Source organism: Kogia breviceps, chromosome 15, assembly GCF_026419965.1.
Source record: "Kogia breviceps isolate mKogBre1 chromosome 15, mKogBre1 haplotype 1, whole genome shotgun sequence".
Lineage (NCBI taxonomy): Eukaryota > Metazoa > Chordata > Mammalia > Artiodactyla > Physeteridae > Kogia > Kogia breviceps.
Window position 1 is genome coordinate 84385502 of NC_081324.1, and position 17907 is coordinate 84403408.

At 60.8% G+C, this 17907-nt stretch overlaps 1 protein-coding gene across 25 annotated transcripts in view; it reads right to left on the minus strand.

Moving 5' to 3' along the window:
* The window catches only part of NCOR2 (nuclear receptor corepressor 2), a 224278-nt gene that overhangs the window by 50080 nt on the left and 156291 nt on the right, over positions 1 to 17907 (minus strand). For all 25 annotated transcript variants that reach the window (XM_067015111.1, XM_067015116.1, XM_067015113.1 and 22 more), the window contains one exon: positions 6518 to 6660. In XM_067015111.1, the coding sequence (XP_066871212.1) occupies positions 6518 to 6660 (143 nt within the window). The remainder of the gene's footprint in view (positions 1 to 6517; positions 6661 to 17907) is intronic.

The following is a 17907-nucleotide window of genomic DNA, read 5'->3' on the forward strand; positions in this document are numbered from 1 at the left end:
GGGGGTCCGAGGTGACCAGGGGCTCCCAGGGGAGTGGACTGCTCCCTAAGAGGAGACCCGCCCCAGTGCAGCTGGTGTGACGGGAGGGATCGCAGCCTGGGCCCTTTGGGGTCCTCGAGGAAGGAGATGGAACCTAAACACTCCCAGAGGTGCCGACAGCCCCCAGCGAAGCCCCCTACACTGGGCTGACTCGGTTTCTCCCACAGTTCACGCCCACCAGAACCTCAGGATGTGACCTTTCTTAGAAATGAGCTCTCTGCAGATGCAATGAAGATGAGTTCACATTAGATTAGGGTGGACCCTAAATCCAGAATGACTGGTGTCCTTAGAAGAAGAGGGAAATTTGGACCCAGAGGTACCCAGGGCAGGGATGCGTCCACAAGCCACGGAACTCAAGGATTGCAGGCCACCCCCGAGCCTTCGGAGGAGCGTAGCCCTGCCGACACCTTGATTGCGGACTTTTAGCCTCCAGGATTGCAAGAGGATATATGCTCCTGTACCAGTCTGTGGTGCCTTGTTACAGGAAACGGGAAACTAACGCGCCTCCCCTCCGCCACGCCCCCGGTCCCCGGGGGAAAGCCACCGTCGTCGTCACCGTACGTGAGGGAGAACACAGCACGGCCCACTCGCGGGCAGATGCTCTATCACCTCCAGGCGCCAGCCGGCCCTGCCCAGCCTGGCCCCTCACCAGGCAGGGCTGGAGCAAGCCTCAGGGGTCCCCAAGCCCCAGCCCCTGCCCGGCAGTGGGCTCACTTCCTGTCCTGCCTTCTTCCCGAGCAAACGGGGGACCTCGGAGCGCAGCCGCTCAGAATTCGGGGAGGAAGAGGGAAATGTCTGTTTGCCCGTTAGTCACGGTTTCCGTCACCAGCACTCGGCCAGGGCCACAGCCCCACCCTGCAGAATGTCCGCGGGACCACTGGGGGGCAACGCCCAGCTCCACCATCCGCCCGCCTCTGGGGGCTGGCGCAGCGCGGTCCCAGACCCCGAGCTTCTCCCAGAGGGCCCCCGGCTGGAGCTCGCGGAGGCATGAGAAAGGTGTGTGGCCTGTGGGTTTGAGGCTGCGGCTGAGGGATCCCCCTTCTCCGCCCACCTCTTTTTAGCAGACGGGGGCTCACTGGTGTGCTGGAGCCGGGAGAGGCAGGCGACTGGCTGCCCGGGGGGTGGGGGGGATGCTCGGAGCCTCTCAGGGAACGGGGGCTCCTACGGGCCTGGCTGGGCCGCACATCCCGCTGGGAACCTGAGGTCTCTCCGAGCCGGCAGCCCCGGCCGCCTCAGGCCAAGTGGGGTGAGTGTGATGTCGACACCAGAATCCCCCCAGCTCTGGGTTTCGGAGGCTGGGACTTCGTGTCCCGGGAATCACACCAAACCCTTCCACGCGTGGCCCCGAACCTCAAGATTGGGACACGTGTACGGAACAGGAGATGCTGGCGACAGTAGTATTGGTAATTTGAGCTGACGTCTGTGAAGCACCTACTATGTGCCAGGCATTCTCTACTTATTAATTCACTGGATCAGCACATCTACTCTGCGAATCAGAGCATATGCCACTCCCTACTTTGAACTCTCCAGACGCGCCCAGAACCTCTTGGTATAAAACCCAAGTCTCCTCCACTCCGTACAGTCCAGTGAGCTCTAGATCTGGACCCTGCCCAGCTCTCTAACTTGCTCACCCTCCTTGGTCTGTTACAAACACGCTGCCCTTCTTGTGCAAATGGGCTTACAATGCCCTGGCCACAGGGCCTTTGCACTCGTCATTTCTCTGGCTGGACAGCCTTCTCCCAGACACCCACGTGACTCACGTCCCCACCTCCATCAGGGCTTCGCTCATACATCACCTCCTCAGTGAGGTCTTCCCTGATTACCCTGTCAAAATCAGCTAATCTCGTTCCCCATCAATCACCTTCTACTACTATCCCTCATCTATCTTCAGACCACAATCTGAAATTACCTGTGAGTTAATTTGTCTCTAGAACTAGAATTAACTCAAGGGCAGGCATCTTTGTCTGTTCTCAGCTGTATCCCCAGGACACCTGGAACAGTGCCTGGCACAGAAGAGACACTCTGTAACTACTGATTTAGATGCATGAACCTGATAGACAAAGACACCGGCCCAGAGAGGCCAAGACACTTGCCCAAGATCACACAGCTCGTGGGTCAAGAAGCCCAGACTTCAGTGCAGGTCGGGTTCAAGTACCTCCCTGTCTGACCACCTCTCTCTGCAGGCCTGTGCAGCCTCACATGGAACAGGCAACAGAGGAAAACAAGGCAAGGCGGGGCCTGGGCTGAGATGGACAGAGACAGAGAAACACGGAAGCTGAGCCCAAGAGCCTGGACTCACAGATGGGAGAAAAGGGTAACCTTCGGTCATCAGGAGGGGGAGGGAAAACCTTGGAGAAGTCACTGGTGCCAAACGTTACATAACTCTGGGACACGCTCTGCCTGCCCACCCGATCCTGCTTCCTGCTGACGTCGCCTGTAGCCACGCTCAGGCCGGGCCTGGTGCAAGGCAGGAGGGGACACCCGCTGACCCTCTGCTTCCTCCACTGGCCGAGGGTGACGTGTCTTCCTGAGCTCCAGACGGGGCCCGGCCAGCAGGAGTCACCAGGACCCGTCTCCCTCCCAGGGTCTGCAGCGTGTGGGACAGCATCTTGTGAGGACTGCTTTCCTTCTCCAGTGACAGAGAACTCACCCAGAAACCATGGGCGGCCACGGCACTGTAAGGACCGATGCACCCAGGCTGATGGGCCCCCCCGGCCCTCACTGAGCTTTCTCCCCAGCCTTCACCCGAAGTCCACTCCTTCGCTGTCAGCTGGGAACGAGAAGCCAACCCACTCTCCCCAACAGCCCTTTCTCGCCCACAAGTGAAGAGCAAGGCTCCCCTGTTTGCTGGCCTCAGAACACGGCCCACCGGCCCCCACCTTCCGGTCCCCTGCTTCCCAGCAGGACCAGCCTCTGCTGAGTTCCGTGGGAGCCACGTCCGGTAATACAGGTACGGGTCCAGGAAGGGAAGCCAGGGGCTCCCACAGACTTGGGTTCAAGCCCCCTCTGTGGCGTCTCCCTCCTGTCCTCAGCATCTTCACCCGAGGACGGGGTCAATGGTGGCGACCTCAGGGGTCTGGGGGAGGGGCCAACCTGGGCCTCGGGGTCCCCCTGCTGCTCACGCCTCCTCCTCGGCCCACCAGCGATGCCGCCCAGCAACCAGCATGTTCAGAGTCTGGGGACAAGGAGGGCGAGCGTCTCTCTCAGCTTTGGCTACATTTCGCTCAGACCAGCACAATGCACCCTGAGCCCCGCCCCTGCTGGGGCGCCCCTCAGCTCGCAAACCCTCAATGGCTCCCACTGCTCACTGAAGAAAGACCCAGCTCCTCTGCCCGGCAGGAAACCCCACCCACACGCACACCCAGGGCACCTGCCACTGCTTCCCTGGCACGTAGCAGGCGTTCAATCAAGGCTTTGCCGAGTGTGTGATGAGGATAATGCCCAACACTGACCGAGCACAGACCGAGGGCCGGGGCTGGCCCTTTACAAGTACGACAGCCTCTGCCTCTCACGGCAACCCTGCGAGCGGGTCTGGGTCTGACCTCCTTTTACAGAGGAGGCAGCTGAGGCTGAGTGCTGAGGCCACGAACCTGCGGGCAACAGTCAGGAGGCCACAGAGCCGGGGTGTGAAGCCTCTAGCCCCGAGTCCTACTCCATACCAACCTGCTCGGCTGCCTCTTTGAATGAGTGCGTGAGTGAATCAATCCGTCAACTAATCAATCGCTCAGGCAATCCAGGAGCAGACATACTCTACACCCAGTTAACAACCGAGGGAGACACGGCACCCCAGCCGCCAGGCATCTGGCAGCCACTGATGCCACCACCTCTGCTACCAATGACGCCACCACGGCTCTCTCTTAGTAGCACTCGCGATGTGCCAGGCCCAGTTCTAAGCACTTCACACCCATTCACTCGAACCATTCCCACGGCAGCTCTTTGAGGTGGGAATTATCCCCACTTCAGAAGTGGGGAAACCGAGGCACAGAGAGGACAAGCCACTTGCCCAAGGTCACACAGCTAGGAAGTGGCAGAATCTGGATTTGAACCGGGATGTCTTGGGCCCACAGTCCCCACGCTGGCTGTTTCTGCACACATTATTCAAGAGAGCACCTCGAGTGCCCCTGAGAAGAAAATGGGGTCAGTGGCTTTAAAATAAAATAATAATGATACGGATACTACTACCAGTAGTTAGAGCAACTAAGCCCCATGGAGCGCCCCCCTCTGGCAGGCGCTCAGCCCTTTACAAGTGGTAACTCATTCGCTCTTCACCTGAGTTCTCGGGGTAAAGGCTATCATTCTCCCGCTTTACAGATGAGGAAACTGAGGCTCACGGGGTAAAGCTGCTGCCCGAGGTCACACAGGTGCCAAAGTCATGAAGCTGGCGCTTGACTCCACTTTCGCCCTGGAGCCCAAGCTGCACCATCCACCTGGCTGGAATCTCTGTTTCCCCAACCCACCCTCTCAAGTTTGGGGGCCCCCAGGGGCGCAGCAGGAGGGCCGTGCCCCCAAGGAAACCTGGAAAGTGAGGTGGGGGCTAGCAGGCTGTGAGAGGAGATACCTGAAACCCAACAGCCTGGGTGAAGCGGGCTGGTGTGTGGGCACCGGCTGGGCTGGGCTGGGCTGAGCGGGGAATGGGTGGGAGGGGAGAGGCAGGGAGGACAGGTCGGAGGGAGAGGGGAGGGAGCAGGAAGATCCTTCTGTCTCCGGGGTGATGCTCAGGACCACACCCCCATGCCCAGTTAATCACGAGGTGGTGTGGAGAGGCCGACATCCCGCCCCCATCCAACCACCACCACCGCCAGCACCACCATCACAGAGCTGGATCCTGTCTGTGCCACGGGATCTTAGCAAGCGTTACGGACAGGAGCTCCTTGGCCTCGGCCCTCACTGAGCCTTCCACCCTGCCAAAACCAGAGTCCTGAAAAATCTAGAAAAAAGCAGAGCTCCCTGTGTTTCAGGGGGCCCTGCCTGAAGCTCCAGGAACACCGGGAACCAACTGCACAGCAGGCGGGGAAGGGGCAGGAGGTACAGCCTACCCAGACACAACGGGGAACGGGCACAGGCAGGGGCCCGACTGAAGGAAACCGGAGGGTCAGCCTCAGCCCTGACCACAGGGCCGTGGCACAGCAGCCCCCTCCGGCCTAGAATGCTTGGGGTGGGGCTGGGGAACCGGGGAGGGATGTCCTTAAATTCTGCACAGTGCTCAAGGAGCATTCAAAGAGGGTGACTCTGTCCCTGGTCCGCCTGCCGTGCTGTGTGACCTCAGCAGCCCGCTCGTCCTCTCTGGACCAAGGCGGGCTCCACGGTGGAGCAACTCAGCCTCCCAGGACCGGGCGCACATACGTTAAACCCGGCACGAGCAGCCCGATCAGGGGGGACGGGGAGGGTGGAGAGCTGTGCGCCCCCCTCTTGTACCTTCACATCTACAAGGAAATATGCAGCCCGCCGATTAAAAGCATGCATCCTCAGGTCATGTAACTGTGGGTGCAAACCCCAAGTCAGCCTGGCTGAGCCTCGGTTTCCCCAGATTTGCAATGGTGACAATGCTTGGCATGTCACAAGTGTGCCCAAAAGGGGGAAGAGAGGGGGACGGAGGGAGAGAGAGAAAGAGAGAGAGAAAGAGGAAAAAAGAGAGAGAGAAGGAAGGAGGGAAGGAAAGGGGGAGGGAGGGAGGAAGGAAAGAAGGAAGGGAGAGAGGGAGGGAGGGAGGGAAAAGGAAAAGGAAAGGAAAGGAAAGGAGAAGGGAAGGCAAGGGAAGGGAAAGGGAAAGGGAAAGGAAAAGGAAAGGAAAGGAAAGGAGAAGGAAAAGGAAAAGGGAAAGGAAAGGAAAAGAAAACAAGCCACCCCCAAATGGCCCTCGCTTCCCAGTAACAGCTGCGGAGGAAGCGGCCTCTCCGTGGAGACCATCCAGAGGCTCAGTGAGGCGAGCCTGCCCCTTCTGTGCTCCCGGAGGAGGGAAGGTCCGTGCCTCTTCTCGACCCCCTGGAGGCCACAGGGCTGGGCAGGCAGCTCCCTGACCCGTCCATTCCCGCCCCGGGGTGGCCCTGACTGTGAGTTCAAATGGAGTGCGGGAGATGCTGACTTGGGGTTCCTCTGCCTCTGGGTCTCCATTCCAATGCGTTGACAGCCCTGAGTCCCTGGGGAGTCAGTGCCTGACCCCCCGAGCTCCTTCCTCCCTGCCCTGAGCCCTCAGAGGCACGACGGCGCTCGGAGGTGTCTGGCCGAGGAGTGCTGGGGGTGGAGGTGGGAGGCAGAGGTGGGTCTACGCATCGCGGTACCCAGGAGGGATGCTTACGGCAGGGACCCACCCCTGCAGCATTTCCGGGGGGCCACGGCACGGGAACCTCGAGGGGCTGAGTCCTGGGCAAGAGAGCTGGCGTCAGAGCCCTCCCCACCCAGGGCTCCCGGCTGCAGGTCTGGCCCACAGGTCTGGCTAGGGTGCACAGGGCAGTGGCGGGGTGGCAGAGAGCAGACTCACCATCTTCAGCTTGTGCTGCTGCAGGATCTCATCCAGGTTCTGCCTCTTCTTGTAGTTGAAGTAGAAGTTCTTACACTGGGACACCGTCTTGGAGCCCACCATCCGGGCGATGGCCGACCAGTTCCGGCCGTGTTCCAGGAGACCTGTGCGGGGGAAGGCGGCAGGTGAGGGGTGGCAGGGGGCTGGACAGGCAGCGGGGGGCCCGTACCCACGGCCTGGAGGGCAGACAGAGCCCTGGGCGAAAGCAGCCCTGATCTCGGGGCTCAGGCTCACTGCACGGGTCCAAGGTTTCCGGAAAGAGATGGCTGGGGTGGGGGACACCAGATGGGTGTGGGAGGCCTGGGCTCCCTGGGCCACGTGGCACAGCCTGGGCTCTAGGAACTGGAGGGGCAGGTGGGTGCAGCCCTGCGTGTACCCCTGCTGAGGCCACTGTCAAGGGCTCCGGGGGCCGAGGGCTGAGGTCTGGGGTGCAGACCCCACCCGGGGCCCCACCTCTCCTCCTCCCCTGGCTGCCTTGACCCGGCACTGACACTCGCTCGCAGCTGCAGACGAGGCCTCGGGAGACGGGCTGTTTTCCGGCCGCACCAGGCCAGAGAAAAGGAAGGAACGTGTGAGCAGGGGTGGGAGGGTGGAGTCCGGCTTGGGGTGAGCTGGCCCAGGATCCTCCGCGCCCAGGTTAACCGGAGCGCACCCAGAGCCCAGAGCTCCCCGTGGACGCCGAAAGGCCCACCCTGGACTCGGGGCCCACCCGGCATGGTTCAGGGTCCGGGAGTGGACTTGCCTCCCCAAATCACAACCCCCCCACCTCCATGAGCTTCTCACACAGCCTCACAGACTCCTGATGTGGGGAGAAACGCCCAGGAATTGGTAGACCCCATCCCAAATTCACGTAGGGCAGGGAAAGTTCCCTCCATCTCCACAAGCTCAGGCCAGAGCTGCACCTCCAAAAGCCCTATTCCGTTCTCAATGCCATAGACACCAGGCTCTGCAGAAACGTCGTCCCCCAGCCCCCCTGGAAGCCAGCCCCGAGCCTCAGCCCGTCGGCCCGCAGTAATCCCAGCACACGCCTCGCACAGGCCGGCGCCTCTGCGTTTCCGTGCCTTTGCGTCTCCAGGCAGCGCGTCTTGTGTGGTCAGGTCAGCCCGAGCAGGTAGGGCCTGTCCCCTTCCTGACGGCTGCAGGAGAGGCAGATGGGAGGCTCCGGCCTCCGGGGACCGCGGGGCAGGACTGGGCCCCCAGAGGGCAGCAGGCGTGAAGCCTGAGTCACGGGGCCGGGAACACAGCAGCCTCTGAGCCCCAGAGCCAGACTCTTAAGGACTAGCAAAAGATTTCCCATAAGGAAGTTTGAGGCTGTTTTCCCTGAATCAAATCAAGCTGCAAGCAGGGAGGGCTATGACTGATATTTTTCAGGGGTGCGGGAGCGTAAGGGGAGGACAGTCTGTGTGCCGGTATTTTCTTTCTTTCTTCCATCCATCCATCCATCCATCCATCCATCCATCCATCCATCCATTCACACAAACATGTGCCGGCGGCTTGCTACATACAAGGCTCGCACAGAAATAAAACAGCAGCAAAAACAGCATCAACAAACCACCAGGTCACACGGCCGAGCAACCCGGAGTTTGCAAAGCCCCGCAGAGACTTGGTTCCCTCTTCTCCTTGCTGTTGAGGCCACGGCTCTTTTCCCATCCCCAGGATGGGGGCAACCGAGGCTCCAGGGATCAGAGGAACTCACGAGCTTATGGGGTGGGCCAAAGGGCCGAGTGGATGTGGGACCCAGGTTGTCTGCTCTCCCGCCTCTGGGCCCGGGGGCTGGGGTGCTAGACTGACAGGCCACCTGCTCCCCTGTGGAGGCCACGGGGCCACATGGCCCCAGGGCAGCTCCTCAGGGTTCCTCAAGGACAGCCACGGAGGGGAGGGCTGGGGCGTGGGATCAAGTGTAACCCAGCCCTCTGACCTTTCTCTCCGCCTGCGCCCGCAGCAGCTGCCACTTCCACAGGACCTGGCGGAGGACGACGGGGACGCGTTTATTTATATTTCCCCAGCCGGGGCCAAGAGAGCCCAGGCAAACACGTCGGGCCGGAACCCCGGGAGGGAGAGGGCGGGTCTCCCATCTGGGCCTGCTGAGGGGTAGGTATGTGGGGTGGGAGGGCGATGAGGGCCCGGGAGGTGTGTGTGGGGGGGGTACAAACCTCAGCGAGGTTGACATTTACAGACTCAACATATAAATAAGGTGGGCGCTTGGAGCTGGCTGGGGGGTTGGGGTCCTACTTAATTCCACTGGTGGCGGAGGGGTCACCCGGCCCTTCCCGAAAGCTACTCTCGAAGGAGTGCTGGGCTGGGCTGTCCAGAAGCCCTGCCCAGAACGTGCTGTGTGGTCTCCTCCATCCCCCCTGCTCTCTGGGCCTCAGTTTCTTTAACTGCTGCGTGAAGGGCTGGGGTGAATGTCCTAGCGTTGCTGGCTAGGGTCCCTGGGGTGGGAGTGGGTGGGCATGGGCTTCCTTCCGGTCCTGGTCCTGGGAACCCCAGACCGAGGGTGCCAGGCACAGGGAGATGCGCTCTAGAGCCCGCCATGCCTCGGAGACCACCTGGACCAGACCCAGCTGAAAGCCCCCTCCCACCCCCACCCCCGCCGACACCCCTCTACCTGGAGAGAGCACCTCTGAGCATGCGCCAACCAAGACCCCCAAGATCCGCCCCAAGCACAGACCTCCTTCCAGGAGAGCCCCGGCCCGACAGCCAGAGAGGCAGGGGAAGGGGCACCAGGAGAAAGTAGGAGGGGGGGGGGAATCCCACGGGTATAGAACTGCCGCGTCCGCCGCCCTGGGGCCCCTATCGCCCCTGGGGTCCCTGTCACCGTGGCCCAAAGTCCCCCCCCCCATCCCAGTCCCCTCCCCGGAGCCACTCACTCACATCCTCTCATCGGCGTCTCCCCCTCCGCCAAGTTTCCCGGAAACATACGGCTTGGAGGATGCTCCAGGGATCGGAGCTGGGGCAGCGGGCTGGGAGGCGGGAGGCTGGGCGGCCCTGGTGCCGGCTCCGCAAGGCTTCTGGCTGGCGTCTGCGGGCGGCTCAGCTCGGCCTCACATCCTTCTCGTCCAACGGCGCGAGGGAGGGGGGAGGGAGGAGGGAGGGGCCGGGCGGTGGGAGGGCGGCGGGCGGAGGCGGGCTCCGAGGAGGGCGGGGAAGCAGCTCCGCGCCGCGCGCCCGCGGTGGCCCAGCGCTCCTCCGGCGCTGCCGCCCCCGAGCCGTCCCCCCCGCGGCTGCGGCTGTGCGAGGTGCCCTTCGCCGATGCGGGCGGGCGGGCGGCGGGAAGGTGTCGGCCGTGCCAGGCGTCACCAGGGAGCACAGTGTCAGCGGCTCCTCGGGCACCACTGTGCCCGGCGCGGGCGCTCGGCCCCCGGACCCCCGACGCCCCCGCGGGGCAGAATGCAAAGACCCCAGAGCGTCTCGGGCAGCAGCGCCCCGGCAGCCTCGCTACGCGCCAGGGCTCGTCCGACCTTCCTGCTGCCTGACCCAGCGAGACGCGTCAGGGCTGAATGTGACCTCCAGACGGAGGCTCGCGGGAGCGGGCGGGGGAGTGTGGCAGAAGCCCAGGTTCGGAAGGGGCGGGCCGACTTGGCACTGGCTTCCCCCTCCCTCTCTCCCCATCCGTGGCGGTGGCGGCGTCAGCAGCGGTAAGAACAGATGAGGGTTCAGAAAAACAGAGCTTCTCCACCCCGGCAGCCGGGAGCAAAGAGCTTCTTCCGCTGTCATTCCCCTGCGCTGCTTCCACCTGTGGTCTGCCCCCCTCCCAGCCTGATGCTGCCGTGGTGGCCAGGCCCTCCGTGGGGGACTCTGGAGGTCTGGATGGGCTGGAAGGCGGCAGTGGGCGGGCAGGGCTAGCCTGGCATTCTAGGAGGAAGCTTAAAATTTGAGGGGACTCTTCCAAGTGCAAATGAGACCTCCAACCCCTGAGGATGGGGGGAAGGGTTTGGAGCCCGTCAGAGGGCTCTCTGCTCCCCGAGGGTCCTGGGACTACGGCGGCCTCTTTCTCCCCTCTCTGAGACACCCGTGACGACTGGGTCAGCCCGCGCCCCGTACAGACACCTGCCATGGACGCCCCCAGGCAGCTCCCAGGAGGCTGGCACTTAACCGAGTTGAACTTTGGAGCGAGATCCAGGTCACGACCTGGATTTCTCCAACTCTGGGGTCACTGACCTGCTTGTCCCTTCAGCCCTCAGCCTTTCCATCCTGCCCAAGAAACCCAAGGAACGACAGGCCACAGGTCTCTGAAGCACCCCGATACCCCTGCTTTGCCCCCAGCCCTCGCCCTGGGCCCTGGGGCACACCCTCCAGGGCAGGCAACGGATCCCAACCACATCAGGGATCCGGGACGTCATCCTGCCTGAGTCCCATGATCTGTTCTCTGCAAGGGAGGCCCAAGACAGCTTTAAAGGATGCCAATCCAATCGTGTCACTCCTCTGCTTCAAATCTTCCAGTGATGACCCACAGCTCTTGGAATAAAATCCAAAGGCCTCAGCGTGGTGCACGAGGCCCCGCAGAGCCAGTCCTGCCCCACCGTCCAGCCTGCTTCCTACCTCTCCCCCTGCTCCAGCCACTGGGACCTTTTCTGCCCAGCCCTTGGATGTGCCCCAGGACACTTGCACTCACTGTCCCTGCTGCCTGCATGGCTTTTTCACAGATCTCCTTCCGTCCTCCTTCAGTCCTCAGCTTCAGGTGATACCTCCTCAAGAGAAGCCTTCCCTGACCACTCTCTCCACAGTCGTCCTCCAGCCACCCTGCCATCCTGGGGTTTTGTTATCTCCAGAGCACTTATCACTCCCTGAAATGAGCTCCTTGGCTCCACTGCTCATGGACAGCCGTGTCTCTGCACCCACAACTGCTGGGCGTGCAGGAGGCATCTGGCAAATGAACAAAGCTCCAGACACCCCAGGTATCTGGGTTTGGGAGCCCTCCGGGCATCCCCCCAGGCACCTCTGCTGCCTCTCTGAGGCTCCCAATTAGGAGCTCCAAAGAGAGGAGGGAGCTGAGCGGTTTAGGCCCCGGGGAGGGGTCTTGGACCGTCCCCAGAAGAGACGTCAGGGAGTGCCCGCCTCTCACGCCAGGGGCACGTCCACACACACTCTGTGCTGGTGCTCCAGACGGCAGATTCTGCCAGCATCTCCTGTGGTCTGGATTCCCTGACCTCACTTCTAATTCCTAAGGAAGGAGTTTCGTTCTGAAGTGTCAAGAGGCGGGAACTAGGAAGTGAAATTGACCAAGACAGGAAGTTAAGCCAGGAGGTCTGGTCTGAGTCACAGACTTGGAGCGCAGAATGAGGGGAAGGAGCAGGGGGTGGCCGCAGAGGTGCCAGCGAGAGGGGCTTCTCTGCGTCGTGGCGGCTAGGCCAGGCCACTCTGGCTGTCCTGGCTACCCTCGGTGGGGAGCTTCCCATATACTGTCTGGGGGCCTGGGACGAACTGTTCTCACGGGAGCAGTGACTCACCCTCCTCAGCTCACGAACACTGGCCGCCAGAAAGGCCTCGTCCCTGTTATGTCCCTCCGCACGCTGCTACCCGCTCAGGGTCCCTGCTGTAGGCAGCTCCCGCCTCTGGGGTCTTCGGACCTGCACCAATAGCCAACCTCCACCCCGCCACGGGCGAGTTCTGATAACCTGGGGGGAGGAGGAGTCTTTCTAGCACCTGCAGTCACCACACAGTCATGCATCTGCATCCTGGGAATGTCACAGCTGCTCCCTCTGAAACTAGCGTCCGCCACCCCCCACCCCCCCGCCCCAGGAAACACTCGCTTCCCATTACCCCAGCCAGCCCTGTGCAGTTCTGAAGTTTTCTGTTCCCTTCATGAAGAAGCACAGGCCGCCTCCAAGAGGGACAGATCCACACCCCTCCCGCCAAATGCCACTTTCCAAGAGAAACTCCAGTTTGCAAAACAAGATTTTCTGCCTAAAACACTATCAAAGGAGGGGGCAAAAATCCAGCAGACTTAGTCCTGAGTCATGGCACTTCCTTATTTTGGAAACTCCAAGCCCTGGGTGGGTTTGACTTGGACCCAGCCCTTGGTTGGCGACCTTGCTGGGAGCCTACTGTGTATCTGAACCTCTGACGCTCCCACCAGTCCCCAAGGGGATTCGGCCGGACAACTTCACACCTGAACTTGGACTTACCTTCCAAGTAAGTCCAAGTTAACTTTTCTTTCCGTCTACTCTTTTCAAAATAAGTCTCGGTGCCTACATTAGCCTCAGCTTCAGCTATTACATCTGCAAATCACAGGGACGACGTGATCTCCCAATACATGATCAAAGCCAATGATCTCCCAATACATGATCACCTATTAAGATGAAAACAAAAAAAATCACCTGTGTGCGACCCGACACCCTACCGCTCTGGGACAAATGCCATGTTATGTGTTCAATGTCAAGTTTTCCCAGAGCACAGCCAAGTGGTTTGCTCCCAGGGCCAAGCAGCTCTATGTTATTTGCTGGGCAAGCCCCAGCTCACTGCCCCCTTGGGCCTCAGTTTTCCCATCTGCGAAGCAGAAGGCACATGTGTGTGTGTGTGCATGTGTGTGTGTGCACACACACGTGTGTTCGCAAATATGGAGAACGCGCCTTGAGGGTCCCTTGGGAGGATTACGTAATATCGTTCGCGCAAAATGCTGGAACCAGCCAGCAGCCACCACGCGGTAACAGACATCATCATTGCTGTGTAACCTGCCAGGGGTCTCTTTCCCTGAGGGAGCACCCACTTGGACGCCCGTGTGTGGATTTTGCTCCTGGGAGTGCAGGTGGGCTGGGAGATGCTTGACTTTACCTTCCAGGGTGCTGACAAGGAACAAGACAGTGGCCTGGAGCTTGCCCTGGTATCTGGCTGTCCCCCGAGTTCATGCAGAGACCCCGACTCTCTCCTCCTTCGGAACCATCACAGTGGCCTGTTTCCCACACGTCAGAACATCCAGGTCGGGGGAGAGCACGCCCAAGATAAAGCTCAGCAGCCTCTCTCCAGCCTGAGGTGGCGACAGCTCCCCACCGATGCCAGCCCTGGGATGCTGCAGGGTCCCTTTTGACAACCTCTAAGGCCGCCCCGCTCCTGTACCTCAACTGTCCTCAGTCCCCCCTCCAGGCGCTGGCCCCGTCTCCTGCTGGGCCCTCCCTGATGCCCGTACTCAGAAGTGACCCAGCACCCATGGGGCACCAGCCGCCAGCCCTGTGCGCTAACCACAGCGCCACGCTGCCTGGCGTGAGCGCCGGTGGGCAGGTGCACGCCTGTCCAAGCACAGAGGCCATCGCTCTCCCTTGGTCCCTGCAGTGAGGACGGCACGAGGCTTTGATGACAGACACGTGGATGGCAGGCCCCACATTTCCAAGTTCCAGGGCTAGGCACTCACACCTCCCCTCCCCAAGCCTCAGACTCTTCATCTGTAAAGACGAATTAAACCAGCCAGGGTGCACAGCAAGCATTTTGGGGGTGCAAAGGAATTAGTGGTGTCTCCCTCGGTCCCCATGGAAGGGGGCGAGTCCTGCAGGCAGAGACAGCCTGGAGTTACTGGGGGAGAGTTCGGGGTCCACCTGGGCTCCATCCGGCCTGACAGGCCTTGCCTGGGGCCACCAGATCCTGGTCCCTGCAGCGCCCTCCTCTGGGGCCGCACACCTCGCCCTCTCCCTCCTCCCCAGGCAGGCCACTCGAGGCCAGGGAGGGGCTGGCGGCCAGGAGCTGGGCCAGCGCCTATTTCTGGTCGGGAATGGTGTGCCTGGGGGCTTCCCTGCCCCCTCCACAGCTGGCGCCCTGTCCACCGGAGAAGGGGGCTGGAGACCAGGTGGAGGTGCCAGCAGAGCCCTGGGCCTCACACACAGCTGGGCCGAGACTGCAAGCCAGGCCAGGCTGACCTTTCCCAGGGGAACTAGGGCCTCACATCCCAGCCTAGTGCCTGCCCAGGATGGCGCTGGGCCCGAGGGCAGGCAGCCAGCTCCCTGAGGCTGCCCTGCGCACGCTCAGTCCTCACTTGGTATGAGCCCCAGGCCAGGCAGCCCTGACTCCTAGCACAAAGGAAGGAGCAGGTGCCCACCCGCCAACGTGGAACCCTGCAGCCATCCTGTCCCCTGTCCCACTCCCCCCCAGGCAATGGTCTTCCCCATGCTCTTAGAGTAACAGCCAAACTCTATCCCACAGCTGGTAAGGCCGGGGGGTGAGGGGTGGCCCTCCAGACAGCCTCTCCATTCCTTGCCTCTCTTCCCCTCGTTCTCTGGGTTTTCATAGCTTCTTACTTGACCACGCTGCCCTTGCCACAGGGCCTTTGCACATGCTATTCCTTTGCTGGGAGGCCCTTCCCTCTCTCGTTATCTGATTAATAGTAGCCAGGCCCATGGACTCACTCATCCAAACCTCACATCAGCCCCATTCCCATTCTGTAACTAGAGTGCGTGAGTTCAAATCCCAGCTCCGCCAGTTAACAGCTGTGTGACCTTGGGCAGCTCACTTAACCTCTCTCGGTCTCCATTTCGTCATCTGGATAAAGAAACGAGTAACAGCATCTGCCTCATAAGGTTAGTGGGGATGAGGTGACTTGATACACATAACGCCTTTAGCTGTACCAGGTGCCCAGGCGTACCGACAAGTACTCGATAGTGTTACTTAATGTTATTCCGTGCTTTGGGTGTCAGCGCAAGGGCCCTTCCCCAGCGCTGTGAAATCGCCTCCAAATGTCATTCTACACTTGCTCGGCAGGCCACTCACCTCCAACCCCCTTCCCTACGGCCCCGGGAAGCGCAGGCACTGCTCAGCGCCACACGCCCACAAGGGACAGAGCTGGGACTCAAACCCAGGAAGAAAGGCGCCAGAGTCTGCGTGCTGAACTGCAGGCCTGGCACTTCTGAGCACGCACTGTGTGCCGAGGACCGCACGAATATGGCTCGCGCCGCTCTTGTAACGCCCCTCGGTGATGGCATCCCAGCCTCATTTTGGAGGACGAGGGAAAATGAGGCCAAGACGGGGATGGGCCAGGCCCAGGGTCACAGGGCTGAGGAGCTGGTTATCATTACAAACAGCGCCAGGGAACTCAGCGTGTCTAAGTCACCACCCCCGTGCGTGCTTCTGTTTTCTGTCACCCAAACCCCACAAAGGTGGTCGACCTGGATTAAACAGGGCTCCCCACCCGCCGCCAAATTTCGTGTCCACCCACCTGTAACCTGTGAATGTGACCTTATGTGGAGAAAAAGCCTCTATAGATGTGATCGAGTTAAGATGAGGTCATGCTGGATTAGGGTGGGTCCTTATAAGAAGAGGAAAATTTGGACAAGAGACACACAGAGGGAAGATAGCCATGTACGATGCGGGCAGGGATTGGAATGTCTAGAGGCCAAGGAGTGCCGGGGATCGCCAGCAACAGCAGAGGCTGGAGGAGGAGAGGCAGGACCTCCCCTGGAGCCCTCCGAGGGAACCCAGCCCTGCTGACACCTAGATTTCGGACTCACGGGCTCCAGGACCGGGAGAGAACACATTTCCGTTGTTTTCGAGCCACTAAGTTTGTACTTTTGTCACGGCAGCCCCACGAAACTCATACAGTGGGTGATACTCTAATTCCCATCGTACAGGTGAGGAAACTGAGGCACAGAGAGGTTGACTAGCTTGCCTGAGGTCACAGAGCTAAAAGGTCCAGAGGGCGAGGTCCAGTTTCTCCCTGGGGACGGGGGACCCTCCGCAGCTCATCCTTCTAGGCCTGGCTCCTGGAAGTCTCCGGGGATGCCTGGGGCAGGCTCAGTGGCCCCAAGGCCCTGGGGACACCCGGCTGCTCGCTTCCTGGGCTCCCCGAGGGAGGGACCAGGGCTGGCTCATCTCTGGGTACCCCTGCCCTGCACAGGGTGAGGCATTGGGTCGACGTAAATGGGTAGGAGGATGGGTGGGTACCATCTGTCTCGGGCACAGCTGGGTTTTGGGTACCTTCCTGGGTTTCTGAGGGCCGGGGGCACTGGAACATTCCTAGTCCCTCCACCCCCGCCCACTGTGGAGAAGGAGTCCTGGGGGCTGCCAGCACCTGCCTCCCGTCCCCGACCCCCTCCCGCCGCCCGGAACATACAGCCATTAGCAGCCACCCTGCGCGGTAATTGTCCAGATTGCTATAATTCACGGCGGACAAGCACACTGGCGCTCAGCACATTATCACAAATGTCACTGAGCAGGGCCTCGGCGTGCACGGTCCCTGGGGGGACTCGCGCGCTGCCGTCTCCGCGGGCGGGACCCAGGATGAGCTCGCTGCCGCCACTGAGGGTTCAACCTTGAGACAGCGGGGCGCACTCCCGTCTCAGCCGGTGAGTCATCCCCAGCCACCTCCCAAAGGGAGAGAGAGGGCAGCCTCTGACTCAGCCGGTTCCCGGGCAACTGGGAGGGAGCTGGGGATGGGGCTGTCGTGACGACAGAAGACACAGCACAGGCTGGCAGCCCTGGGACGTGCTCGTGGAGCCCCTCACCGCCCTGGTGGGTGGGTCCCCGGGGCAACATCACCGCCGGTGGCTGAGATCCCAGGCTCTCACGTGTGGTCAAAAAAAACCGTGCAATTCTACACAAACGTTCACAACAGCATTATTCACAATAGCCAAGAGGTGGAAACAACCCACGTGGCCATCAAGCAACGGATGACCGGATCAATAGAACTCCTCTGTCCTCACGGAGGGACACAACTCAGCCATAAAAAGGAATGAGGTGCCGACACAGGCTACGACACGGACGGACCTCAACCGCATGATGCTGAGAGAGGCCGGACGCAAAGGGGCGTGTGTTACATGATTCAATTCACGCCGAAGTCCTAAACGGGCAAATCCATAGAGACGGAAAGCAGGCTAGAGGGCACCAGAGGTTGGCAGGGCTTGGGGAAAATGGGGCACGACTGCTAATGGGTACGGGGTCTCCGTTTGGGGTGATAGAAAGTTCTGGGGCTAGAGAGTGGTGATGGCTGCCCAACTCTGTGAATGTACTAATGCCACTGAATTGCACACTTTAAAATAATTAAAATGGTAGACTTTTACGTTATATGTATTTCACCAAAATTAAAGGGGGAAAAAAAAAATCAAACATTTTCAAATAAAGCCTCTTTTGCACCCCATGGTGAATCCATCCCCAAACCCACAAAGTAGGCACAGAAGACAGCAGAAAAGGACGGCGTGGCCCCCTTGGGGGGCTGACAGCACCCACTGACCCCTGGCAGTAGAGACGATGCCCCCGTTAGCACTCCCCTGAGACGCTGAAAATAGGACCTCACCTGCGACAGGAAGCAGGGCAGCTCGTCCTCTTCTGAATGATGCTGAGGGTCCGGCCCGGCCCTTCCTCCAGGCCGGCCTCACCAGAGGGCTGGGAGCTTGGAGGAGGGAGGTCTGGAGCCTCCGAGGGACAGCACGCCC